This window comes from Halichoerus grypus, chromosome 1, assembly GCF_964656455.1.
Source record: "Halichoerus grypus chromosome 1, mHalGry1.hap1.1, whole genome shotgun sequence".
NCBI classification, from domain to species: Eukaryota; Metazoa; Chordata; class Mammalia; order Carnivora; family Phocidae; genus Halichoerus; species Halichoerus grypus.
In genome coordinates this window covers 145,742,016-145,769,970 of record NC_135712.1, presented here as the reverse complement: position 1 = coordinate 145,769,970, position 27,955 = coordinate 145,742,016, and the positions used below count along the sequence as shown (strand labels likewise).

At 44.3% G+C, this 27,955-nt stretch overlaps 1 protein-coding gene across 4 annotated transcripts in view; it reads right to left on the bottom strand.

Annotated features, from left to right (window-relative positions):
• ULK4 (unc-51 like kinase 4) overlaps positions 1-27,955 on the bottom strand; it is a 594,792-nt gene that overhangs the window by 1,995 nt on the left and 564,842 nt on the right. For all 4 annotated transcript variants that reach the window (XM_078073211.1, XM_036080328.2, XM_078073222.1 and 1 more), the window contains one exon: positions 807-892. In XM_078073211.1, coding sequence (XP_077929337.1) covers positions 807-892 — 86 coding nt within the window. The remainder of the gene's footprint in view (positions 1-806; positions 893-27,955) is intronic.

Here is a 27,955-nt window from a genome sequence, read left to right as displayed (position 1 = left end):
CTCAACACAGTCTGACTGCAGGATGGATGCCTATGGGCAACTTTCTTCTTATTCCCATGAAGTTTTCTTTGGTCACTTGGCATTAACAGTTCAGATCTAGTGTAACAACTTGTAAGCCCCACCCCCCACCTGCCACCACCTCTCAAGTTCAGGATCTGTGTGTGTGGGGGGGTGTCACTGTGGGATGAACCCCCCCCCCCCGCCGCAGCCCTTATTTTACCAAGATGATAGTGGTGCCCGCCTTCATAGCGAGTGAGGCGCTCCTGGGCGACAGGGCAGCCTCAGGCTGTGAAGCTCACCGCCAGGAAATACTGCACACGCGGAGTAGAGAGCTGAGGACCGGGAGGCTGACCTAACCACACACTGTCAGCTTCTGGGTGACACACAGTCTGTTCTACAGGTTCCAGGTTTTCCCTGAAGACGTGGCCAAGGAAGACAGCCTGGTGCTGTCAGTCCTGACCCCAGCCCTGCCCAAACCCCTGCGAGGTGGTGACGATGAGGCCATGTGTACATGGGCTGGCCACTGCCTTCCTTGTGAGGTTCATCACATCCCCTCCTGCCGTCCCCCCCATCTCTCTTCCCTATAGATGGGAATATACCCCCCCACAGCAGGGCTAAGACATTCTACTTTTCTCCCTCCCCCCTGCTGACCTCCCCAAACCCCACCACGAGCACAGTGGGGATTCCCGGAGGGTGGAGGGGCACAGCGGCCCCTCCCACACTGGCAATGACAGGCTGGAAGGTATGGGTCCTGGGGTGTGGGGAAGCCCAGTAGACTCTACACTGCTCCTCCTGGGCCTACTTACCCCCCAGCCGGGGCCAGCCACTCCAGAGCCTGCAGAAGGCTGCTGGCATCCTTAAGGCTCTCCAGGTGTTTCTTATTGGATGTGACCTGCAAGGGAGGGAGAAGAAAGTGGTTGGCTGGCCCATCCCTGACTTGGGCCCCACTGGATGGGCACTCTGGGTCTCAGGCTACTGGTGGTGTTAGGGAGCATGCCCCGAGTCCTACCCCCCCCCCCCCAGGGCACTGCTGACCAGAGCACTAGAGGCAGAGAGTGGCAGCCCCTGGTGGGGGCGGGGGGGGGGGGGCGCGCTGGCGAGCAGGAGGGAGTCCATTGGGGCTGGAGATAGGCCAGTTCAGGGTGGGGTGCCTCCTGTGGGTCCCTCAGGAAAGTTTGTGTTCTGGAAGCCTGAACTTCTGAGTTAGAGCAAATGATGGTGAATGAACTTTTCCAGTTGTTAGAGACAGGACTACTTGGGGCCTTGAGCCCAACACAACCTCTTTCATACGGACAGAAGAATCATAGTTCTGGGTGCCTGGAGATCTGAGGGGCCTGAGGGAAGAAGTACTAATAACCAAACCAGGGCACATACCCCTTCCCGAGTACCCTGGGGACTGGGCCCTGGCTCAACACCACGGTCCTGGAACAGGAAAAACACATGGGAATCTCTGAGTCTGTGGTGCCTATAAGCTGAATCATACACTCTCAGGGTTGGAAAGGCCTAGATGGGAGTGGACTCAACCTGGGCTTCCGGAGACCTCCTCATAAAGCCCTCTGTAAAAATCCACGTCTGCGAGGCAAGAAGAGAAGGCTTTAGGAATGAACCTTGATCTAGTATGAAACTTGCTCCTCTTAATTCAACTTCTGTGCCCTATTTTTGTCTTCATTATAAAAAAAAAACTTTTTATAATAAACGTTTGTATGGCGCTTTACCTTTCAGAAGGCTCTGCAGTCTCCTGTCGACTTTCTCATCTATTCTTTTTATTCACCTTGCAAGGTAAGCATGTAGGGTGTTTTGTAGATGAGATCATGGAGGCTTAGTGAGATTAAGGGGACACAACAGAGGTACCCCTGGAGGCCAATCCTAACCCCACCCTGAAGCTAGAACCAGGCTGGCCTCAGCTGCCCCCCAGTGCTCAGGTGGTCTTTGTCTTTCTACCTGATCATGGTGACCAGGGCTGGATTATCATTTCCCAGGTTCTCAAGAAGAGGCTGAACATTTCTTAATCACTCATGGTGCTGGGAAGGCCGCAGGGGTAATTAGACCTTAACGCGGACTCTAAATTACACGTGAGTGAATTTGCACCTCCACAGAGATCCTATCCCACCTTCTGAGTGTGCCAGCGACCAGCTGCCAGCTCAACTGCATCAGGTGTGATTTCTGCAAAGATTTGCATCTTAAAAGAGCTGCCTGTAAATTTGTTCTGAAATTACACCCAACTTGATGAGTTCAAAGGCTGCTATTTGAAAACGTCAGCTGTAGTTCAATTATGCCTGAAGTAAGCAAAAACACTACAGGGGTCTTCAGAGAGAATTCCCACCGGATTTTTCTCAAAACTGTACCGCATACAACTCAGTTGAGCTATGTCCAGAATCACTGCCCTGACCGGCCCTACTGTGGGACTGTGCGCAGAGGCTGTGCTCCGAGGCAATTATCCCACAAGTTGCAAAGAAACAACAAGACTACATTTGCTCACAAGGCGAGTTAAAAGGTGCAAATAGAAAATGACAGTGAGAATGAGGTGATCAAAGGAAGAGATCAAAACAGCATCATGTGCAGCTGAGCTAAATGTAACCATAGATGATGCCAAAAGAAGTCATTGAAAACTATGTGATTCGGCCACTTAACTGAACTCTTATTTTCTTTAAAGATTTATTTATTTTAGAGAGGGGGAGAGTGTGTGTGAGTGGGGGGAGGGGCAGAAGGAGAAAATCTCCAGCAGACTCCCCACTCAGTGAGGAGCCCAAAGTGGGGCTCGATCCCAACAACCCTGAGATCACGACCTGAGCCAAAACCAAGAGTCAGATGCTCAACCGACTGAGCCACCCAGGTGCCCCTTAACTGAACTATGAATAACATCAGTTGTCCTGTATATAAAGATGAGTTAATTAGAAAATAAATATTTTAAATAACATCCATCAGAGGTTCTAGTTCTCGGTCAGGCTGAGAAAACACATGCCACCCTTTTTCTCCCTCTAACTGCAGGTATAAAACCTGAACAGAATGCACAGCACAGCTATTTGGGAACACTGAAAAGTGAACAGCAACAGGTAGACTGGGGAAATGCACTGAATTCCGAGCACCACTAAACTGGTGGTGAGCTCACCACTTCTTTTCCTCCAGTATAGCCTGGCTTGAAGTCAGCACTGTGGAACAGAAGAGACAGCTCCAGGGGAAACCAGGATGCAGGAATGGGAAAGGAAACTCCCAAAAGCTCACAGAGAACAGATAAAATCTTCTAGGTTTTTACCCCTCTCCTTTTCCTCAGTTCTTTCCTCCCAGGCCCCAGGCAATTCTGTGAAGGCAGTGGCAACAGCACGAGCAGTCAGTGACAGCAGCCCCAGCAAAACCTACCCCCCTCCCCACCCACTCTGTTCTCACCAGTGTTTAGCCCAGACATGGCAGCAAGCGAGCCAGACAGAAAATGGGAGATGCAAGAAACCAGAAAAGTATTGGGGAGGTAACAAATCAGGAAGAGCCTGAGAAACAAACCCCATAAAACTGTTTATAAACTCATAGGCTTACCCTCAACCTGTGTGTGTGTGGAACTGATCCAGATAGCATACCAAAAACTTAGGGAACTGAGCTAATAAACCTCTGTCCAGATCCCAGACTGATCTCTAGAGGATGGACATACAAGACAGACCCAAATAGCATTGCAAATGCTTAGAAACTGACCTGACATTCAAATTACTATTTTAACTTGCAGCCTGATCATAACCAACATAATTGCTTGCTCAAATGAAAGTATCAATAGTCTCTGTAGGGTTCCAACTAGGCACAGAGTCTCATAATATATTTAAAATAGCCAAGATAAAATCCAAAATTGCTCAGCATCCAAACAACCACGAAAATCTCAACTCACATGAGAAAAGACAAGATGTTGGAATTATCTGACAAAAACCTTAAAGTCCTGTAAAAATGCTAAAACAAGCACTCACTAATGCTCTTGAAACAAGTATTAAAATAGAATGTAACACTCAAAACAAGTATTAGAGTAGTATTAAAATAGAATGAAGTATTAGAATAGAATGTAAAAAATTAGACAATATAAAGGAGAACCAAATGAAAATTTAGAGCTAAAATTGTAACACCCCAGTTTTAAAAACCATGCCAAATGGATTCATTAGCATAATGGAAAGAGGCAGTGAACTTGAAGACAGATAAATAGAAATGATCCAATCAGAGCAACCAGAGGGAAATAAAGTTTGAAAACACAAACAGAGCCTCAGGGGCCTTTGGGACAATAACAAAAGGTTTGTGTCACTGGAGTTCCAGAATAAGAGGGCAGAGCATGAATGGATGAAAAGTACTTGAAGAAATCATAGCTAAAAGTATTCCAAGTGTGATGAAAGACATAAATCTACAGAATCAAAAAAAGTGATAGACGCTCAAATAAGATAAACCCAAACAATCCACATCCAAACACATCATAATCAAATTTGCTGAGGACAAAGAATTGTGAAAGCCAGCAAAAAAAAAAAAAAAAAAAGATATGTTATTTATAGGGGAACACTGATTTGAATTACTGTGGATTTCTCATCACGCTGAGGTCAGAAGAGAGTGACAACATTTTTAAAGTGCTAAAAGAAAAGTACCAAACTAGAATTCTATATCTAGCAAAAATATCATTCAGGAATTAAGGTGAAATAAAAACATTCTCAGGTGAAGGAAAACTAATAGAAGCAGAACTTCTCTAAAGAATTACTAAAGGAAACCTTCCCTTCAGGGGCACCTGGCTGGCTCAGTCGGAAGAGCATGAGACTCTTGATCTTGGAGTCGTGAGTTTGAGCCCACATTGAGGGTAGAGATTACTTAAAAATAAATAAATAAATACACTTAAAAAAAAAAAAAGGAAACTCTCCAGAGAGAAAGGAAATAACACCAGAAGAAACTTGGAACATTAGGAATGAGGAAGAGCAACAGAAATGGTAAATATCTGGGTAAACATAACAGACTATTCTCTCTCTTTAAAATACATTTGACGGTAGAAAAGCAGAACATATAATATTGTCCCATGGGATTTTCAACATATGTAGACTTATAAGAGAAATGGGACATAAAGGGGGGAGGATAGAGGAATCTATAAGGTGGTAGGGTTTCTATTTATAACTGAAGTTGTAAAATACTGATTATAAGTAGATTGTGAAAAGTAAAATCTTTTATAATCCCCATAGCAACCACTAACAAAACTTATACAAAGAGATAGTAAAAAATACAATAGTAAAAAAAACTTATAGAAGTCTTAAAAAATACAGTATACAAAATGTTAAATAGCTTAAACGTAGTTAGGAAAGAAAAAAGCAAGAAAATGAAAACTGAGGGGATAAACAAATAAAAAGGTTGACTGTATTCTAACATATCAAGAATTACATTAAGTGTAAATGATCCAAATGCAGCAAATAAAAGATTTTTCTACATGACATAAAAATGACCCAACCATATACTGTCTACAAGAATCTTAATTCAAATAGAGTGAGATAGGTTGGTTAAAAGTAAAAGGATGAAAACAGGTATACTATCCAAACACGAATCAAAAGAAAGCTAGAGTGACTACATTAATATCAAAGAAGACTTCAGGACAAAAAAATTATCAAGGATAAATAGGGACATAACATTCTGATAAAAAGGTTTTGTCATCAAGAAGATATAACAATAAGTGTGCACTCATTTAGCAATAGAAATTAAAAATACACAAAGCAAAAACTGATACAACTGAAAGGAAAAACAGATAACTACAACTGAAGTTGGATGCTTCAAACCTACTTTCATAGTAATAGATAGGATTGGCAGAAAAAAAAAATCAGCAAGGATACAGAAGAGTTGAACCACACCATTAACTAACTGGATCTCATTGACATTTGTAGAGCACTAAACCCATCAATAACAGAACATACATTTTTTCCCAAGAACTCAGGAACATTCACCAATGTATACAATATTCTGGATCATAAAACAAATCTTAACTAATATAAAAGAACTGAAACCATATAAATTATATTTTTGATCATAAACTTTTAGAAATTAATAACGATAATAGGAATATCTCAAATCCCTTGAAAATTAAACAATTTACTCCTATAACCCAAAGATCATTTTCCCAAGGAAAATTTAAAAATTAGAAAATATTTTAAAATAAAGTTTAATAAAATACTTTAACAGTAAAAATGACAATATATCACTGCTAAAGCAGTGCTTAAAGAGAAATTTATAGTACTAAATACTTAACATTAAACACAAAGAAAGGTTCAAATTAATAATCCAAGATTTCATGTTAAGAAACTAGAGAAAGAAGAGTAAGACAAACTGAAACTCAAAGAGGGAAGGAAAAAGGAGCAGAAATCAAGAGTAATGTGGTACACATAAGTCCAAGTATTATCAATATCTACGTTAAGTGTACATTTAACAAATACTACAAGTAAAAGACTAAGATTTTTCAGTCTTGATATAAACAAAACACAACATAACTACACACTGCTTACAAGAAACGTACCTTTTTAGATATAAGCGCACAGAACAAATGAAGGTTAAAGAGTGAAAAAAGACACTACACAAACAGAAGCCCAAGAAAGTTGGTGTAGCTAATATCAGACAAGGTAGACTCTAAGCCAATGATCATAACTGCAGGTAAAGAGAGACATTTCATATTTATAAAAAGATCAATTGACCAGGAATATGTACACCAAGTCTAAATTCTAAACGCACTTAATAACAGTCTAAAAATAAATTTTAAAAAATGATGAAACCAATGTAAGAATTAGACACCATAATTATATGGGATACTTTTCAATCTCTCCCAGGAACATGCAGACCAAAATCACAAGGGATGCAGAAGATTTGTTTTTTGTTTTTAAGATTTTATTTATTTGACAGAGAGAGGGAGAGAGCACACAAGCAGGGGGAGTGGGAGAGGGAGAAGAGGGCTCCCCGCTGAGCAGGGAGCCTGATTCAGGGCTCCATCCCAGAACCCTGGGATCATGACCTGAGCTGAAGGCAGACGTTTAACCGACTGAGCCACCCAGGGGCCCCTGGATGCAGAATTTTTATACAACAAGATTAACAAACCTGACCTAATTGACATAAATAGAAAAACTCATCTAACAACTTCAGAATATATATTCTTTTCAAGGGTACATTGAAAAGTTTTCAAAATATACCACATGCTGTGTTATAAAGCAAGTTCTAACAAATTTCAAAGGTATTAATCCAACAAAATACATCAGGATCTATATGCTAAAAACTAAAAAATGCTGATGAGAGAAAAAAACTAAATAAGTGGATATACTATGTTCATGAATTGGAAGACTCAATATAGTAAAGATATTAATTCTCCCCAAATATAGGTTTAATGCATTTCCTATCAAAATCCCAGAAGGATTTTTTTTTTTTTTTTTTGAGAGAAAGCATGTGAGCAGAGGGAGAGGGGGAGGCACAGGGCAGGGGGAAAGGGAGAGAGAGAATCCCAAGCAGACTCCACACTCAGCATGGAGTCCAATGTGGGGCTTGATCCTGGGACCCTGATATCATGACCTGAGCCAAAAATCAAGAGTCAGATGCTTAACCGATTGAGCCACCCAGGTACCCCTCCCAGAAGGATTTTATCTAGATATAGACTAGCTGATTCTGAATTTATATGGAAAAGCAAAGGAACTACAATAACTAAAACAATTTTGAAAAAAAGCAGAATAAATTTGGAGAAACCGCACTATACAATTTTAAGATTTACTATATAGCTACAGTAACCATGATGGCATGGTATGGCAGAGGGACAGACATATAGATCAGAATTGATAGCCCAGAAATCAGCCCACACAAATACTATCAACATTTTAACAAATGTGCAAAGGTAACTGAATGGGTGAGAAATAGCCTTTTGAACAAATAGTAGTACAACAAAGGATGCTTATATGCAGAAACATGAACCTAGGCACCTATCTTATACCTTAAATAAAACACAATTCAAAACGAACCACGAATCTGAATGTATAAAATGTAAAACTATAAAACTTGTAGAAGAAAATATAGGAGAGAATCTATGTGACCTTAGCTTTGTTGATGAGTTTTTAGAAAACAAAAGCACAATCCCTGAAAAAAAAAAAATTGACAAATTGGATTTTACCAATATTAAAAACTTTGCTCTTTGTGAAATATTGGTAAGAGAGTAAGATAAGCACAGACTAGGAGAAAATATTGGCAAGTCACATATCTGATAAAGGGCTTTTAACCACAACGTAAAAAGAACTCTTTAAAATTCAGCAGGAGAACAACCCACCAGATTGTTAAAAATGGGCAGAAAATCTGCATAGACAATTTACCAAAGAAAGTCTTATGGGTGGCAAATGAGCACATGAAAAAGCACTCAATACCATTTGTCATTAGGGAAATACAAATTAAAACTGCAAAGCAATACAACTACATCCCTATCAGAGTGGCTAACATTCAGAAAACTAACAACAACAGATGCTGGCCAGGAAGCAGAGTAGTAGAAACTCTCATTCATTGCTGGTTGGAATGCAAAATGGTACAGCACTTTGGAAGGTAGTTTGGCACTTTCTTATAAAATTAAACATGGTCTTACCATATGGCCCAGCCATTGCGCTCTTAGGTATTCACCCAAGTACACTGAAAACTTACGTTCGTACAAGAACCTGTGTGCAAAAAGTCTGTAACAGCTTTATTCATAGTCACTAAAAAGTGAAAGGAACCAAGATGTCCTGTGACAAGGAAATGAAAAAACAGTAGGGAAAGCATTCATGCATTACTTGTTGTCTAGGTCTGATTGGGTCTTTAGAATGACATAGCAGTAAGGTCTGGATGATTTTTGAAAAGATAAGAGTTTTAATTTACCCTGCTGGCACGTGCTCCCCAATGTTTATAGCAACAATGTCCATAATAGCCAAACTATGGAAAGAGCCTAGATGTCCATTGACAGATGAACGGATAAAGAAGATGTGGTATACACACACGCGTGCACACACACACACACATACACACACAGTGGAATATTATGCAGCCAAAAACAATAAAATCTTGCCATTTGCAACGACGTGGGAACTAGAGGGTATTATGCTAAGCGAAATAAGTCAATCAGAGAAAGATAATTATATGATCTCACGGATATGTGAAATTTGAGAAACAAGACAGAGGATCACAGGGGAAGGGAGGGAAAAATGAAACAAGAAGAAACCAGAGAGGGAGATAAACCATAAGAGACTTGTAATCTCAGGAAACAAACTGAGGGTTGCTGGAGTGGAGGGGGGTGGGAGAGATGGGGTGGCTGGGTGATGGACATTGGGGAGGGTATGTGCTATGGTGAGCGCTGTGAATTGTGTAAGACTTATGAATCACAGACCTGTACCCCTGAAATAAATAATACACTATATGTTAATTAAAAAAAAAAATAAAAAATTAATTTACCCTAAGTTATTCTGTCCTGTGATACCGATTTCCTATAATTAGTCAAACTGGCAATATTAGGATTTCCAGTGGCTTTGAAATGATCCTTAGGAGTGAATGACTCCTTTCTCCCAGAGTTTGGGCTCCTCTCAGGCCACTGAAGGTTATAAATTAAGATAGGAACCAACCTTATTTTAGAAACATTCCACTCTACCTACCACACAGTGTGGCCCTGAACCTTCTATTTTCTTGGTACTTAAACTTTTTTGAAATCCAAATTGCAGGTCTGTTCAAGAGCCATTCTACCTTTTCTCTTTTGTGCTATCGAAGCCAAGAATGTTTTGTGCACACTGAGACCCACAGAAAAATGTCAATGAGGTAGAAGTGACACTTGTCCACTGCAATCCTGAATTTCTGGCTCAGCCACTGTTGGAGAACTTCTCATGACTATGATTAGACTCATCAAGAAAGAGCATTGCAGGGACTCTTTAAGAAAATAAATAATGTAAGAGGAGACTGGCAAAGAGTGTAAACATAACACTTCTTCCTGCAATTACTATTTTCATTACTAGCACTCAGCTAATTCCCATAAGCCAAGACAAACAAACTCAATTTTATTTTCCAATAATGTACTATAGCCAAGGTTCCTGGACCTCTAAGAGTCCATGAGTGGATTTCATTATTCCCAAACGTCGTCCATTTCCTGTGAACAGTCATGCCTGCCTCACATTCCTCCTCGTTATGATAAAAATGTATCCGCTGAATATAGAGTGCTAGTCATTATCTCACGCTGAGACATCTGACTCATAGCTGTGTGGCTAAAATCAATCAAAATGGAAACACGAATTATACTAAATACATGTCGTTCCCTTGGTAGACAGGATGGCTCCAAACATGGGGTATTTAAGAAAAAAATCAGAAAAAAGCTGGAAATTGGAGCTCAGAATTAAGAGCAACTTGGAAAGACTATTCCTCCACTGCTGTTTAATTGAGGATATATATATTTAAAAAAAAAAACAGATAACGTACTTTGGGCAAATACACGACTTATTCAACCTGCTACTGTCACTTGAACATGATCGGTGTCAATCAGCATTCATGAATCACTGGGCATAACCAAAACATTGAAACGAGAGGCAAGTGTCCTGCAGAATCAACCTTCAAATGCCCTACCAGGCTCATGAATTATAAGGTAGTGGCTTTACACACACCCTATAGGACAGACTTGGGCTTGGCTCCTTCCTGGATTCCACCTTCCCAAAGGTAAACTCACAAAAGAGTTCTCTTCTGTCCCCAACTGTGGCAGGACACTGAAGTCGGCCAGCCCCTTCAGTGGGCAGGTGAGGCTTGACAATAGGGAGGACAGTGGCTTGCCCAGGGCACGGAGGCCACGGAGGGACAAATCCAGTCCCGGTGCCTACACTCCTGATCAAAGGCCATTAAAAAGGTGTGAAGGAGAATGTACTTTAATTTTCTATCACGGTGGTACATCATGAATTCATGCTCATAAATATGACTCACAGCATCGTCCTTGTGAAGCTCATAAAATGTTCCAGGGTGAGCTTCTCTATTTAAAAATGGTTTTGGGGGGAATAGGGAGATGCGCGGCTACAACCGAGTCAGGCCTGGGCAGCCTGTGGGGTTGTTTATGAGTGTGTCCTAACAACTGCCTGTGTCTTCAGTGATCCTGAATGTGTGTGGCCAAATGAAGCCAAGGTAGCTTTGGTTTTCTAACCCGAGAGGCCTCCGGACAGGCCCAGGCAACACTGAGAGATGAGAAAAATCCAGGAGATGAAACAGGCCACGTGGAGCCAGCCCAGGTGCTCTCTGGTGCTTGTTATTACAGACAGACACTTCACACAGGGGAGGTTTGTTTTCATTCCTTGCCCTTCAGATCTCCCAAATACAAGTAAAAACAGGCAGGTAACTATGACAACTCTACTTCAGAGAGTTTAAATTTCAAAAATAAACCCATCCGCCGAGCCCCTTCATTTTGTTCTCTTAACAGATACTTTGTCTTCTCTCAGCTGAGGGTTTTAGGTGACTTCAAAGCCATTTTACCAAATGCATATCGAGACATGCTGTCTCCCTGCCATCAGATGCCAGGATGGAATCTGGGGATGAACCTCTGGAAGGTGTGAGGGGAAGCTCCTGTCCCACTTTCTGCCTGGTGTGGCAGTGCTCACTGTGGGCCTCTCCAGAAACTTCTTGAGCTGCTGCCAGGGTCCTGCCTCCCACATTCACATTAAAGCAGGGCTATATTAATATACGCTGCTCTGCATCCAGGCCCGCATGCTCATCATGCCTTCCATGATGCTGAGCGCATCTGGGGTAAAATGGAGCAAATCTCATACAGCTTTCAGTGGCGTCATGGCATCCATGCCTTCCCTGGAGTCCATTTAAAAACTTTATGTTCCTCAACAAAAGCAAGTGAGGCCCCTTCCAACTAGTAAGGAGGGGGGATGACTGGAAGGAATCTAGAGGTATCCCTGATTCCTGTAAGTGGATCTGCTGATTGATCACTAAGGGGTAAGGGATTCTGGCTAGAACCTACACTGGGACGTCTCCAGGGAAGAGACAGGGCTTGCAGATGAGGCAGGCCACTGCAAAGCCTTGCTCACCTAGATTTGGCTGAGACTCCCATGAACTCGGGCTCTCTGGAGGGTGCCAGAGGTCTTACACTAAGCCTGAATGGAACTGGGGCATACACAGTACTATCTGTGTGTCCAGACTGACCACCGTGGAGGGATTCATCTACACTCTGCAAGAAGCACAGTTTAGCTTTCATTTGCAGTTGAGCAGCATCGAGGCCCAGAGAAACGGTGGCAGCTGGAATATATTGATTCCTCAAGTTGAAGAAGGCTGGGGCAGAAGAGGAAGAAAATGGCTGACAACCTCTTGCTCAAGGGTACCCATGAGCTTCCATGCTGAGTACTCAAGAAGAACTGGGGGGTGGGGGAGTGTGCCCAGGGCATTAGCAGGTGTGCACAGGCAAGGCGAACAAATCCTAGGTTTCAGGTAGGAACTGCTGGGATTCACCTTTTTAAGACTAATTGACCTAAGAGGCCTAGGAGTAGAACATCTTGGAATTTGGGTCAAGGAAGGAAACACTTGGACAACCTTGAAAAATAAATATTAGTATGCTCACTTCCCAGAAGAGGAAATGGAGGCTAGCAGGGCTTCTGTGCCTTGTCCCAGGTCACGTGGCCGGCAAGCACTGGCACTGAGATAGGACCCAGTCTCCCCAACGTCAAGACCCCTGCCTGTTCTTCCCAAGAGACCACTACATCCTCACATCTGCTGTTGAACACCCTGTGCAGCTGGGGTTGGCTTCTGGGCTGGTTAATAATAGTAAGAGACTGACTGATGGAGTGTGGTTTCACTTTGAGCTCCTCCGCCTACACGCTGGTGATCTGGAGTAAAGGCTTGCCTGCTCTGTGCTGCCGCGCACCCCGCCCCTTGCGAATCATATGGCACCCTCTGCTCCTCACCATTGTTGTTGTGGACTCCCATCATTTCCAGTGCAAGCAGGGACCACAGAATTTCTCTCCTAGACAGAACTGGGGTTCCAGGTGTTGACTGAAGGACTCTGTGGGTCATGTGTCCTGTCTGATAAATGGCTCCTGATGTGGAAACCACCACTCATTTGGTGATTTCCTTCACTGCCTGGCTACCAGAAGGCTTTGTGCATCCCTCCTTGCATCCATGGGTGGAGGTCTGTCCTTGCTGGTGATGGGAAGTGAGTTACGAGTTTTCTGGGCTGCCACTGTGGACTATTATTTCCTGTTCTCCTCACCTCACAATGACCCTATGAGGAAGGTCTACGATCCCATGTTAGAGATGGGGTGAGGTTACTGGTCAGTAGTGGAGCTGGGATGGAGACCCTGGTCCCTGGACCCTGGCTGACTCCATTGTTCCCCCTGCCCTAATCACCACATGCTGCCCTCTGCCTCTCCCTATCAGGGTCTGGTTGCAGGAACACTCAACACAGAGACAGAGCCAGCATCTGACCAGGGAGGGTAGGAGCTGATGCCTCCCATGAGTAATGAGAGGCTAGCATTCTGGCATGAGGGGAGCCAGCCCCAGCTTCTAGGAGGAATGGCTGGGTCTGTAGTATTTAAGAGCTAAGGTCAAAGTGGGGAGAACTTTCCTCTCAACTGATATTTCCAGATTTGGAAAAGTAGCCAGCAAAGGAGGATGGGTGGTAGGCAAACATTTGAATTATCAAATGGTATGGCTTTAGTGAGAACACACCAGTGTGGGAGGATTTTCTTCTTTCTCTTGACCTTTCTTTTCTCCCCCTGGGGTCTGTATGCTCCCAAGTCTAGCCTGACACCCCCATTCTCCTCTCTTGCCCAAACTGCTGCCTTCACATGTGGGCACCTGCTAAATCCAGGGGCCATCGAAATAATAAGCTGAGGATTTGAATGTTTTCCCTTTTCATCCCATAAGACACGATTATTTTCTAGAAGAAAATTATCCATATCTATCTCCTTCATTTTGGGCCAGCCAATTCTCTCATCTCTCTGCAGGGCAGTAAAAATGCCCTTATTGCTTAAAACTGTCCATAATTATATCAGTTTCTGGCCATTAAATCTAGTAAGTTTAAAATGTTGAATATAATATAGCTGGTTTGGGAAATCTTTTAAGCCTGATCCAACTGACTAGCTACAACAGCCAGGTCCAAAATATGTGAGGAAAAAGCAGTTTTAATTGGCAACGAATTATAATTGTGGACCTCGTGTGGATATAAGGATAAACGAGAGGATGGCCCAGAGAAACTTCTGGTGAAATACAGGATCCATGCCATTTTCCTCGTCCGGGGGTGGCCAAGTGCTTAGAAAGGCAAATATGAGACAGTGGATTTCCGAAGCAGTGGTGCTAGGATGTCAACCATGGGATGTGGCTGGAATCATTTCCTCACAAGAGAAAATACCCAAGGTAGCAACCATCACATGATTTGGAAAGCATGAGAACTTGAGTCGCAGGAAGTTGAAGAATTGCGTGAGTAGATAGAATGTGAACTTGACCCAAGAAAGTTCCAGCTCATTCTTAGGAATGCTATCTGGTCATACTGAGGAGTCTGACAATGGGATCCCTGGTCTGTGGTATGAGCTATGCGTGTGTAAGGGCGGGGCTTTGAGGTGGGAAAGAAGCAGACAGGAGAAGTGGCTTAATAGTACCCATTTCCAGCATTTTCTCTGAACCTTCTAGTGGATGGGGAGACAAAGTAGAGCGATGTTGATGTCAGGTCAACAAGGCTACATAAGCCCCCACTGCTTCCTTCTTTCCTCAGTTCCTCACTTCACCGAGCGAGGACACTGTCCGCCGCTACACCACTCCGCTGCAATTCAGCCATTATGAATAAGAACAATCAGGAAAATGCTCACAACGTAAAGTAAAAAACGTAAAAAACAAACACATATGTGGAACATGACTACGATCACCTGAGTATGGGTATATGCTAAGTTTGAAGCCTCTAGTGTTCTAAGAGAATTACACACCTCATCCTCACTCCCAAGGCCCTCAGTTTAGTGAGCAGTGGGCAGAAAAGAAACCACAATAGTACATGAGACGACAGGTGAGAAGCTCTTCCGGCAACTGTAAAGGGTCCTACACACATTAGTTAGTATGATTCTGTGCTTCAGATGACACAGCGTATTGACCACCTACTATGTGCCAGGCCCTATTTGGAGTCTCCGGATCTAGTGTGTGGAGGGGGGTCAAGTCAGAGCTGTGGCTGTGAGAAGCAATGAAAAAGTAAGCATAATAATTTGAGAGAGCAGTAGGTACCCTGAGCAGGAGGAGAGGAGACAGTGTGTGCGGATCGGTGGCCGGGACAAGCTCCCTGAGGACAGAATGATGAGGCCACCGCACCAGCCATGAGAACAGTCTGGGGACCCGAGTTCTGCAGAGGGGTGAGCGCAGTAGCCATGCAGGTCGTGAGGGGGGAACGACGCTGCGGAGACTGGGCACAGAAGCACAGAGTGAGCCGGCAGGGGCTGCAGAACTGGTCCAGGGGCAGCCACGGGGACCCCATCCAAGAGCTTGCCTGCCAACCCCGGGTCCTCAACCACGCTGACTTGACCCCTCCTGTCTTTCCTCCTACTAAGCCTTCAATGAAGCCAAGACGAGACACTGCCTGGACCTTTGTCCTCAGTGGCAGAGACTGCACCTTCTCTAGCAGAGGCGTGGACTAGGGGGGGCGAGTGTGCCAAATGGGCCAACCCCTTATTGTAGGCCAAGTGTCTACACAGTCCCTTTTGGGGGGATACGAGAAAAGTCTACATCCTAGACTTCGTGACGTGGAAACAGAACCCTTGAGATTTCTATCAGGACTCTTCAGAGACGAAAAGGTGGACATAGAGACCTTACATTTGAAATGGGTGACATGATCACAGACTCATTCTCAGAGTGGAGGGGGATGAACTCATCTATGATGACTAATCATCTTTTAAGCAGACTTATTAGATGAGCATTTTGGTTTCTGGTGACTACTTATTAATAAATGGTGAAACTATTAGCTAAACGAGCGAAGTCTTCAACCTCCTCCTGACACACACGTTATGACTGGAGGAAAAAGTCAGTTGGTTATGGCCGGCCGTGAATTCTGCTTGTAGTAACATGCTCCATGAGCAGAAACACCTTTGCTGCTATGAAGTCACTGCATTCGCAAGTACAAGGGGGAGATGACATGGGGTTGGGGCCTAGTAACTTGCCCCCACAGGCCTTCAGGGAAGCCACGACAACTGACTCCAAAAGCATCAAGCTGGGATCTGTTAAGTTCAGAAAAAAGGGCTTCAGGGACTCTGAGGGACATTCAAGGCAGCCAGGTCTGGAGACTGAGTCTGGGCTGGAGCCTGGGCCTCCAGTCAGGAAGGCAAGTGAGGGAACACTTTGGGGCTGGTGGGCACTGCGCAGTTTCCACAGCCAGCAACGGTGTGGATGCAGGGAGCGGCCTGCTTTGGGAGGGACCTGCCGGCCTTCCTGGGCCTCAGAGGCAGGTGGCTTCTGGGAGGCTCACTATCACCTCAGCAGCTGCCCCAGCATGTGGCAGGACAAGGCCGGACACAGGCAGGCAGAGCCGAGGGTCGACTCATTTCTTCTTCTGCCTTGCACTGTCCTTCAAACTTCACCTTGTACTTCTGGGACTCTCGAATGATCGGGGGCTGCTGAAATTTCCTCAAACTGGTAAAATTGGGGAGAAAATGACATGGAAAGAAAAATCAGAGCACATTTGGTTTACACGATTAAAGCTAACAGGCACCAATTAGTCAAAATTTAGGCCAGATATTGACTGCCGGACAGCTGAACATTCCCATGGTGGCTGTTGTTTTTTGTTGAGAGACTTAATCAAATACTGAGAGATTCCATTTGGAAGCATTTTAATAACGACCCTTCTGAGAACATGAGTCGTCCCTGTGAGCATCTCGTCCTCCCCTCCCTCAGGCAGACCACAGCATGAGGACAATCTTTGTGAGGCCTCAAGAAAGCCTGGCTCCAGAAGGAGGGAGGGGAGTTGTGAAGTCCTGGGATTTCACCTCAGAGGCAGGTCAGCTGCCAGCTGACCCTGAAGCATCCATTATGCACAGCTAGGTGGTAACAAGGAGCTGTGTGTGTGGTGGGCTTGGGTAGGCTTGGGAAACTCCCAGGAGAAGCCTGGGGTGAACCTGGTGACCTCCACAGCGCTGAGCAGAATTGGTATCCACAGGAAACAGCTTCCTGGACAAGGGTCAAACTGGCCTTGGGATAAAATTAACTGAAGCAGAGTCTCAGAGGCTTCCAGGGCAACATCAAAGAGCCCAGATCTTCCTCTGTAAAAGGCTCTGGCAGGCTGAGTCGACCCGCCTCCACAGGCCTCTATCCCTCCTCTTTGTGGGGAACTCAGGGGGCTGGGGAGGGGGAAGCACGTGGCTGTTGCTGGTGACTGGACAGGGTTCAGGGTCCTGGAATCAAGGGAGTTGTGGCTACCACGTGGCAATTCCTCATGGCCGCCTTTTGGGCTGCCTGGGGCACTTTAATAGGGATGCCAGAGTTTTGGTCCAAGGGAGTCTCTGATGGGTGAGTCAGAGCCTCTAGAAAAGCCTCGGGTTGGCTACAGACTCTGCTCACACATCTTTGTAGAGCAGAACGGGACACCAAGAGGGCCTTGCAGAGTTGAGGTCCCGGAGTTCTGAAACCCACAGGGACTCCATCTCAACCGAGGCCAGGCACCATGGGGGATAGGTGGTCTGGCCACAGACAGGCTAGACTATTGTTTTTCCACATTGTCCTTAATGGCTCACAGTCAAGGTCAAGCTGCCTGGAAGCCTAAGAGCATTATCCAAGAGGAAAAGCTTCCAGTGCTTTCAGATGAGGTGGCACATACATGACTTCCATGTGCTTCATGAGCCCCAGGTAGAATGCAGAAGTATCCCTGGGAGGTTTTCATTGAACGGAGGCAGAATAGACTGAGAAAAGGATTTCTTTCCCTAGAGGGGACAGGGATATCTCCTACTCCTCCTTCTAACTGCAATGCTGCTACACCTTCCTCCGAACAGCTTCCTCTCACTCCCTTGGTCCCTCAAAAGCACCCTGCTCAGGACTGACTTACATGGAGCAAAGGCGATGCTAACAGGAGGGTGGGGCCGCCTGACAGCTTTTAAGTAGAGAATGTGGTGTGTGGTGTGTGTGTGTGTGTGTAAATGTGCTGGGAGGGGGTGTTTTGAGGCTCTAAAACACTTTCCTTAGATAGACTCACTTATCTTGAAATGAGGAACACAACGGATGGCAAAAAGGCAGAAATCCTACAGACTAACACGGTAACCTCTGCATGAGGTCATAATGTGACAAGAGCTATAGTGAGAAGGCCTTCACATGCATTACCCCAGAGTGAGCGGGGGTCCTGCTGCTCTTCTCATTTCCCAGAGGAGGAAACTGCCACCTCGAGAGGCAAAGTGGGTAACCGAGGTCTCCTCGACTCAGGACCCTCGGTCACAGTCACCAAGTGACACAGAAAAAATGAAGGGGCCAAGTCAGGAGTGTGAGGTGCGATGTCTACGAGATCCAGATGGCCTGCCAAATAGGCACTGAGCTGTGACTGCGGATGATCTGCTGGCTTCATGACCCACATCCGTGTTTCTCAAATGGGGGTGGTCTGTCCCCCAGAGGACATCTGGCCATGTCTGGAGATATTTTTGGTTCAAGTCACAACTGGGGGTAAGGGGACATGCTACTGGCATCTGGTGGGTAGAGGGGAGATGCTGCTACACATCCTAGATGCACAGGACAGCTCCACAGTAGAGGATTATCTGACTCCAATGTCAACAGCACTGAGGGTGACAGTCCCTGGGTTAGCCACCAGATCCTCGCTCGGGCAGGTTATGTTGTCGCCTTCTCGTGCTATACTAGGATGTCTGGGGAAATTCAAAAGGCTAGCTTCCCCCCGCCCTGTTTTTTTCTGTGTGAGGCTAAGCCTTGGATTAGCCTTTGTCTGATGCATGATACCCCTCCTTCTGTGGTCTGTGGGTCTGAGACCATCACGGGATGTATCCCACCCTAGGACGAACTTGTGCTGCAGGGGCCTTCTGAGCTTCCCAAGGCTGAGAGGTCCTGGTGGAGCATCCTGGAAGGCCCCCGTGCTCCACCATCCCTGCGTATGGCTCTAGAAAGTAAAGGCTTCACACACAGATGCCGCACAGGCAGCGGAGGAGCCGACCTGCAACCAGACCAAACTGGCACTCAACGGTCATCCCTATTTTCCCATGTGACCCACTTGAGTGAAAGTTTAAAGCAAGCTTTATTACACTCATCTGAAATTAGTTCTGTAAGAGTTTTAGAACAGATCAGGATTCTGGAAGAGTTAAAGTGGGATGAGCACGACATCCTTATTTTGTATTTTTGTATTTATTTTGTATTTAGAGTATAATTACTCAATCATCATTCCAAGATAACTTATCCATCATTCGAAGATAAATTATACTTGGAAATGGATAATTTCATCCTCCTCCATTAGCTTCACTCATAATTTCAATGCAAATCCTTGAAAAGAATAAAGGTTACAGACTGGAAATATTATGTGTCACCCGACATGTCCTTTTATAGAAAATCCTAGAAACAGATTTTGGGCCTAGGATAGATAAATGAGATCTAGGAACTGATGGTCCTGTGCAAATGCACAGTCTTCCAGCATATGGATCAGGTGGTTTCGGGAGAACGTAGCATGATCCAAAAGCTCCCTTAATTAGGAATATTACGAGGCTAAAATCCCTTTCACCCCACAACAAAATGGCACCATGATTCAGTTGCTACCTTGATGAGATGCTTAGGTTCATGACAGTGAAACATGAGTTAAGATCATAGGAATTCTGGGACTATTTTAATGAAATGCACTTATGAAAAACAAATTCTTATGCAGATTATCTACTTAATGGACCTTCATAGGATTTCCTTTAAACAGCACAATCTCCATGTCTCTTAAAGTTACTCAAATGATAAAACATTTGGTTTTACAGTTTCCTATAAAATTAAATTACTTAATAAAAGAGAAGTGTACAATAAAGTACTTGAACACAACTGTAGTTGAAAGGGTGCTGGGGAAAGTCCTTGACTCTTTGGCGGCTCATCTTTTTTTCACCCTTGATACTTCGCATGACTCAACCCTCAGTTTGAAGGTACAATGAAAATACTACTTATTAGTATGAACTGTTATGTGTGAAAATTACAGACTGTTTTCTGGATTAGTTGGAATACATACGTATATATTAGAAAAAAACACACATACACACATCACGTAAGCAGCCCAGGACAATGACGGGCAAGGTTGTTAGCTCAAGTTGGAGACCAAGAGATAGATCATCACTCAGAGAAAAAATGATCTGTAATATACAATAAAAACCACCTGCTCAAATAGGGGGCCCAGAGTTCAGAGAAAAGAGGGGAGGATGGACACATTCAGATGGGGGAGGATATAAACGCCCAACCAAGGGAGGGATTGGGGGCCAGGGCTAGACATCCAGGTAAGGTACTCACTCCACCCAGCTGAGGGTCCATGACCTTGAAGCAAGCCCCTGACTGACTCCACATCCATACTTGTCCACTCCTCTGCCCAGGAGACTCAAAGAATCACTCTGCACTGTCCTAGGGCCTTAGTCTCAGAGTTAGGAAGTACAAACAAAGATCTTTTCCTTCCTCTAGATCTCTTTTTTTGATTTTGTTGTTTTTCTCTGAGTGTATGGAGATGGGGAGGAATGAGCACCACTCCAAAGTTCAACCTCTGCCTTTCATGCTTGGATCCAAGGTGGTTGCAAGACCACATTATATTAGCAGCTGGTCCTGCTAAGGTGTACTAAATGCTTACTGTGGGCCGGGTACTGTTATAGGCACTTAGGGATGAATTAGCTCATTTGAGTTCCTAAGAGTTAAACCCTGTTAATGTTCCCATTTCATATATGAAGAGACTGTGGCACAGAAAGGTTACATTTCTAAGAAAGCTATTAAAAAGCTTCAATGACACTGAAATTCAAATCCATAAAATGACAAAATTTGAGATAAAGTGCATTGTTGTCTATTTATTCATTTTGTGTATTAAAACAGGTGGCAAAAATTATTACAATAACTCTTTTTCTAAACACAACATCTTTCTAAATTATTTCTTTTTAACCATCTATATCACATGTAGTTTTTACTTAGTCAATACAGGGCTTCTAAAATTATGCTTTTAAAAATGTTTTTCTATGTCCCTTCTATTTCCTGCTCACTTTCATTCTGTCTTCATGTATTAATAATTTTTAACAGCTTTATAGGGGGTTAATTGACATGACAAACTACACAAACAGAAGTTATACAATCTGCTAAATTGTACGTATGCATACAATTGTATACATACATGAAACCAACACCATAATCCAGATGGTGAAAATATTCACTGTCCCCAAAGTCTCCTCACGCCTATTTGTAATCTCTCCCTTCTCCTCTCTGCTCCCACCTCCATCTCCAGGCAAGCACTGATCTGCCTTCTGTCATATATACTATTTTGCATTTCATAAAATTTTATGTAGATGGAATCAGACAGTATATATTTTCTAGCTACTTCCATGCAATATAGTTATGTTGAGACTCATCCATGTTGTAGCATGTATCAATAATTCATTCCTCTTTATAGCTGAGTGGTACTCCATTGTAGGGATGGATATACCAGTGTGTTTATCTGATCACTTACTGATGGACATTTGAGTTGTTTCCAGCTTTGGGCTATTACAAATGGAGCTACTATGAACTCGCATATTCTGCTGGTGGGAATGTCATTACCACTTCTGATGACCTTCATTTCTTTGTGTAGATAGAGATTTCAATCTGATATCCTCTTCCTTCCAACTGTAGGGCTTTTTGTGGTGCAGGTCTGTCTGCTGGTAATGAATTCCTTCAGCTTTTGTATATCTGAAAATGTCTTTTTTTTTTTTTTTTTGGCCTTCAGTTTTGAAAGATATTTTTTGCTGGATAAAGAATTCTAAGTTGACAGTTTTCCATTCACTATGTCAAAGGTGTCACCTCATTGTCTTCTCTCGTGCACGGTTTCTTTTTTTTTTTTTAATTTTTTTATTGTTATGTTAATCCCCATACATTACATCATTAGTTTTAGATATAGTGTTCCATGATTCATTGTTTGTGCATAACACCCAGTGCTCCATGCAGAACGTGCCCTCCCCAATACCCATCACCAGGCTAACCCATCCTCCCACCCCCCTCCCCTCTAGAACCCTCAGTTTGTTTTTCAGAGTCCATCGTCTCTCATGGTTCTTCTCCCCCTCCGATTTCCCCCCCTTCATTCTTCCCCTCCTGCTACATTCTTCTTCTTCTTTTTTTCTTTCTTAACATATATTGCATTATTTGTTTCAGAGGTACAGATCTGAGATTCAACAGTCTTGCACAATTCACAGCGCTTACCAGGGCACATACCCTCCCCAGTGTCCATCACCCAGTCACCCCATCCCTCCCATCCCACCCCCCACTCCAGCAACCCTCAGTTTGTTTCCTGAGATTAAGAATTCCTCATATCAGTGAGGTCATATGATACATGTCTTTCTCTGTTTGACTTATTTCGCTCAGCATAATACCCTCCAGTTCCATCCATGTCGTTGCAAATGGCAAGATCTCATTCCTTTTGATGGCTGCATAATATTCCATTGTATATATATACCACATCTTCTTTAGCCATTCATCTGTGGATGGACATCTTTCGTGCACTGTTTCTAAAAAAGAAACAGGCTGTCATCCTCATCTCTGTTCCTCTGTATGTTTCTTTTTACTCTGGCTACCTGATTTTTTCCTTTATCACTGTTTTTGAGCAATCTGATTGCAATGTGCCTTTACTTTTCTTCATGTTTCTTGTGCTTGGGGTTCACTGAACATATTGGATCTGTGGGTTTATGGCTTCCATCAAATTTAGAAAAATTCCAACTACTATTTCTTCAAATATTTTTGCTGCCCCCCCTCTTTTTTTTTCAGGGACTCCACTGACACATATGTTAGGCTATTTGAAGTCATCCAAAAGCTCACTGATGCTCTTTATCTTTTTCATTATTCTTCCTGTGTCCCATTTTGGACAGTGTCCATAACTATGTGTTCAAACTTAGTAGATTTTCTTCTGTAATATCTAGTCTACTGTTGATTTCTTTCCATGTGTATTTCATCTCTAAGAGTTCTATTTTAGATCTTCTTAAAAATATATGTATTTATGTCTCTGCTAAAGCTTTTAAGTATACAGAATACAGTTATAGTAACTTTTAACATCTTGTCTGCTAATTCTGACATCTGTGTCAGTTCTGGATTTTTTGTTTGTTTGTTTTAAAGATTTTATTTATTTATTTGACAGAGAGAGGCACAGCGAGAGAGGAAACACAAGCAGGGGGAGTGGGAGAGGGAGAAGCAGGCCCCCCGCTGAGCAGGGAGCCTGACGTGGGGCTCAATCCCAGGACCCTGAGACCATGACCTGAGCCGAAGGCAGATGCCCAACAACCGAGCCACCCAGGTGCCCCAGTTCTGGATTTGTTCTGATGGATTGTGTTTTTCTGCTTCTTGGTATACCTTGTAATCTTTGATGACAGAAATTATACAATTTATCCTGTTGCTTGATATTTTTGTATTCTCATAAATATTCTCGGTTTTTGTTTTGGGATGCAGCTGAATTACTAGAAACATTCTGATGCTTTTGGGCCTTGATTTTTGGTTTGTTAGGAAAGGCTAGGGCACTACTCAATTTGGGGCTAATTATCCCCTGCTACTGGGGTAAGACCTTTACTGTGTATTCTACCCTAAGCCTCATGAATCTTGAGGTTTTCCAGTTAGGCTGGTGGGAACACTATTCCTGGCTCTCTATGAGCACCGGGCTCTGTTCCCTTTAACCCCTTTGGATAAATCTTTCGCTGGCCTCACACACAGGCATTGATCAGTACTCTGTGGAATATTCAAGGGGGACCAGCTGTGGGTCTCTGAGGTTCCTCTGTATGCAGACCTCTCCACTCTGATGCTGTGTCCTATGAACTCTAGCTGCCCTGATCTCCCTGGATTCTCAGCTCTGGTCCTCAACTCAGGAGATCTTGGCTCCAGCTTGGTTCCTCCTCCACATACTGTGGCCTGCAAACTCGAGCTGGGGAAATGATAGGAGTCATCTCCCTGTGAACTGTCTCTCAGGGACCACTATCTTTATCTTTTATGGCCAGTGTCTTAAAAAGCCCTTGTTTTATATACACACACACATACACACACACACACATTTTTTTTTCTGTTTGTTTTGTTCTGTTTCAGGCTGGGCAGTAAATCTGTGCCCTCTTACTCCATCCTGTCCTGAAGCAGAAGTCCTCGTGTATTAATCTGGAATGCTTTCATGTTCAAAATTTATCTAACCATTTCTCTATCATTGGATACCTGGGATGTTTCTCACTTTTCCTTTTTTGGGCACATGCATTAGTTTGCAGTATATTTTTAGATTGGACAGCCACACGGACAGCCAACAATACATTGATATTCAGTCACAGTGATGGCATTTTTCCTCAGAAGGCATAAATTGCATTAAGAAAAATAAAAGGCCTAGATGCTGACTCATGGGCTTAAAGATGGGTGGTAACCACAGAATCTCAAATTCTTATTTGTAAGAATATTTGGGCACAGATATAGCCAAACTAATTATAGGCCTTGGCCTAGAATACACGACTATAACCGTATTGAGCCAGAATACAAATTCCACTGGGCTCAATTCGTGGTAGTTCATGTAGGTGTCTGAAACCTCAACAGGCAGTGCAGTCTATTACGTACCAAGGAGCTGTGCTCCGATCTGTTGGAGTTCCTCTGTGTCCTGCATCTCATGGCCTCATGTGCCTAGGACTTCTGTCTGCGTGGTGGCGGGGAAGGTAAAAGGTGAAGGGAAAAGATGGCGCCATCATAGCTTCCCAACTCTGGCAATCTGGATGCGGTACTTGGTCCACTGACGTGGTGTGTGAGAACACCCGAGGCGGTACCTGGTCCACTGACGTGGTGTGTGAGGACACCCGAGGCGTCTGTGCCTGCACTGCCCACCACATGGGCTCAGAGGCTCACAGTCCAGTGGGACCAAAGTAGAGCAAGCCAAGTTATCCCACAGCCCTCATGAAAAAGACGTGGGTGATCACGTAAGGCCTGCAGTGCTTAGGGAATGCCCCAGAAGATGCAACTCGTCTATTACTTCCTATCAAGAATCGTAGGACAGTGATGAGACAAAGCAGAACTACTGATACGTGATTTGCTATCTGGGCTTTGGGGATCATGAGGTTGGTGATCCCCTGTTACAGAGGAGACCTGGGAAGTTCTCCTTTTTACCTCCTGCCTGGTTAGAAACAATTTGCTGGTTGCAAAGGACAATTTAACAGCACTTTGTTAGGGGTTACAATAAAGCATCGGTATGGGTTTTGCTTTTGAAAGTATTTGTCTTATTTGACCTGATATTTAGGTGATTTTGAAGCAAACCATTAAGTACATAGAAACAAAACATCAGATCAAAAGATCAAACTTAAAAAGAATGCCTACAAGATCAAAGCCTCTTGTTCATCCACTCTTGCTCCAGGAGTGTCTAGCAGAGGGAGAAAACATTTCTTTTGAGAAATATTCTTTTCAAAGAAAGATGAGAATCCGACTTTAAGAGAATGGCCAAAGGGTGGAGAGATGATAAAGGGTGGGGAAAAATCAGTAATGGCATTCAGAGCAAACCTTTCAGTTACTAGTCCAGACAAGCTGGTGCATCCATCAGATGTTTGAACACTCATGAGAGGACAACCCAGCTGCTGGTGAACTTGCTCAGAACCTTTCCTACCATCTGCAGGGTCTAGGGTGATGCCATGTGTCCAAGAAATGTGTGGCTCTTCCGGGCCCTCTAACCAAGACTGACCCAGCTGCTGCTGCCATCGGCCCCACATGCAGAACACGGGCTAGTGAGCTGTCCTCGCTGTGCATGGGCTTTGCTATAGTGTATTAAGGAAGGGACATCAGTGCAGAAAGGACCGAGAACCAGCCCCTTTCCCAGCCCAGTTCTAGGATTCCACATGACAGAATATGTGCCAGATGAGATGACCGTTGATCCACAGGGGCCCGGCTTATTGTCTCAGGGGAGAAAATGAGCTAGAGAAGGTGTGTCTCTGAATGGCAGACACCTGCCCAGTGGCTGAACTCAAACTGTGCAGGTTCCAACTCACTGACTAGGTTAATGCTCTCATTCTCCTGTACTTGTCAGATGACAGGAAGTGCGGAACAGGCTTGGCACCCTCAACCCAACCCCAACTTAACAAAGACTCCTTTCCCAGAGCTCTGAGCATTCCTGTTCTGGTCACCTGGACCTTTGAGCCTGCTCTCCAGGGCAGGCCCTTCACTTCAGATCTCAGCTGTGTTTTCCATTTGCCCTAAGACTCAACATTCTGGATGGTCCCTTGCTGTCTAGACCATTCCTGTCAAAGCTCCAGCCCTTGTACCCTTCCCTTGGCTGAGTGAGGAGGTCAAAGCATAACAGCAGGTGACAGAAAAAGAATAAAGGCTCAAGACAGACTCACTGAGGGGCAGCCCTCAGAGCTCAAGAGCTCCTTGTCTTCGTTCTTTGTTCCATGGTATAGGACACAAATGTGACTACATAAAATCACAGTCTGTGTGGAAACCAATATGAACGGAATCAAGAGGTAAGCCATAAACTGGGAAAACAGTTGGGACATGGATCACAGAGGGCTCATTTCCCTGGTAAAGAGCTACAAATCAAGAAATATAAGATCAACTGAAAAAAAAAAAAAACCTAAAGGGCAAAACATGAAAGTACACCTCACAAGAAATTCACATGGTTTTGGACAGCAAATTGCACTTAATCCCACTTACAGTAAGTTAAATAGAAATTACAACCACAGCACAATATCATTTCCACCTACTGATTGGCAAAGACGAAGCAAGTGAGGAGGAAGTGGGAAAGGTTCTGTGGAGAAAGCCGCTGTTTGTGTAAAGGGGGAGGGGAGTGGATATCCAGCCCTTTCTTGTCTATGCATAAAGCACGTATGGATGGATATCCGGAAAGTGATAGCACCGGCTGTCTCCAGAGAGGAGAATTTGGAGGCTGGAGAAGAGATCGTTCCCTCTATATTCTCTTTATTGATTGACATTTGAACCTGAGATGGCCTGAGAGCTGCACTCATTTTGTCAATGTCTAGGGAAAGAAGATCTTTCCTGGGACCTTGTTCTGCTGGGCATGTCACTGTGCCATGCCAAAGGAGAGGCTCCGCATCTTCAGACATCGATATATAACAATTTCCTTTAAAGAGACAACAGATTGGTGCATGACGGCTTATGAAGCTCTTTCATATATTAGCCTCTTGAATCCTTGTCATAAGCCTCTGAGGCAGGCATTATTTTCATCTCTGTTTTTCTGAGGGGGTGAGTGAGGCTCAGAGAGGCCGCCTTCTTGAGCCAAAGAGTTGAGTTCCAGAGCCTGGATTTGACGCAAAGTTGTTCTGGTGGTCACCTGAGGTTGCATTTTTGGATCTGCCCAACCTAAGGCTCAGAGGCTCCGAAGCTGCCAGAAGCCATGGGGGAAAGCAGACCGGGGAGTGAGGGCAGCTGAAAGGCTGAGGCTGTGATAACTGGCAGAGGGTCCACCTGGGGGCAGTCCTGAGGCCTGTCCAGACCTTTAGGAGGAGGAGGCAGGGCTCATGGTAGAGGCAGGTAGAGAATCTTCTCCAGGGCCCAGGCAACACCTCAGGCCACCACCACAGCCTGGCCTAAGGAGGAACGCAGGCTGGGGCCGGGGAAACAAAGATGGCTCCAAGAGTATGCTCAGAAGTAGCACAGGAGTACAGATTTGAGGCAAAACTTCCCACCAAATCTGTAGCGTGCCTTCTTTCTCTTCCATGCTCAGGCCTTCTCACACCCAGGGCCTTCTCTCTCCACTCCATCCCTCCCTGCCTCTTGCCTTCAGTCCCTCTTCAAGACCTTCCTGCTGCGAGTGATGGTTATCCCAGAGGCAGAGGTCAACCTGCTCCTCATGGTCTCCCCCAACTGTGCTTCTCCAGGCCCGCAT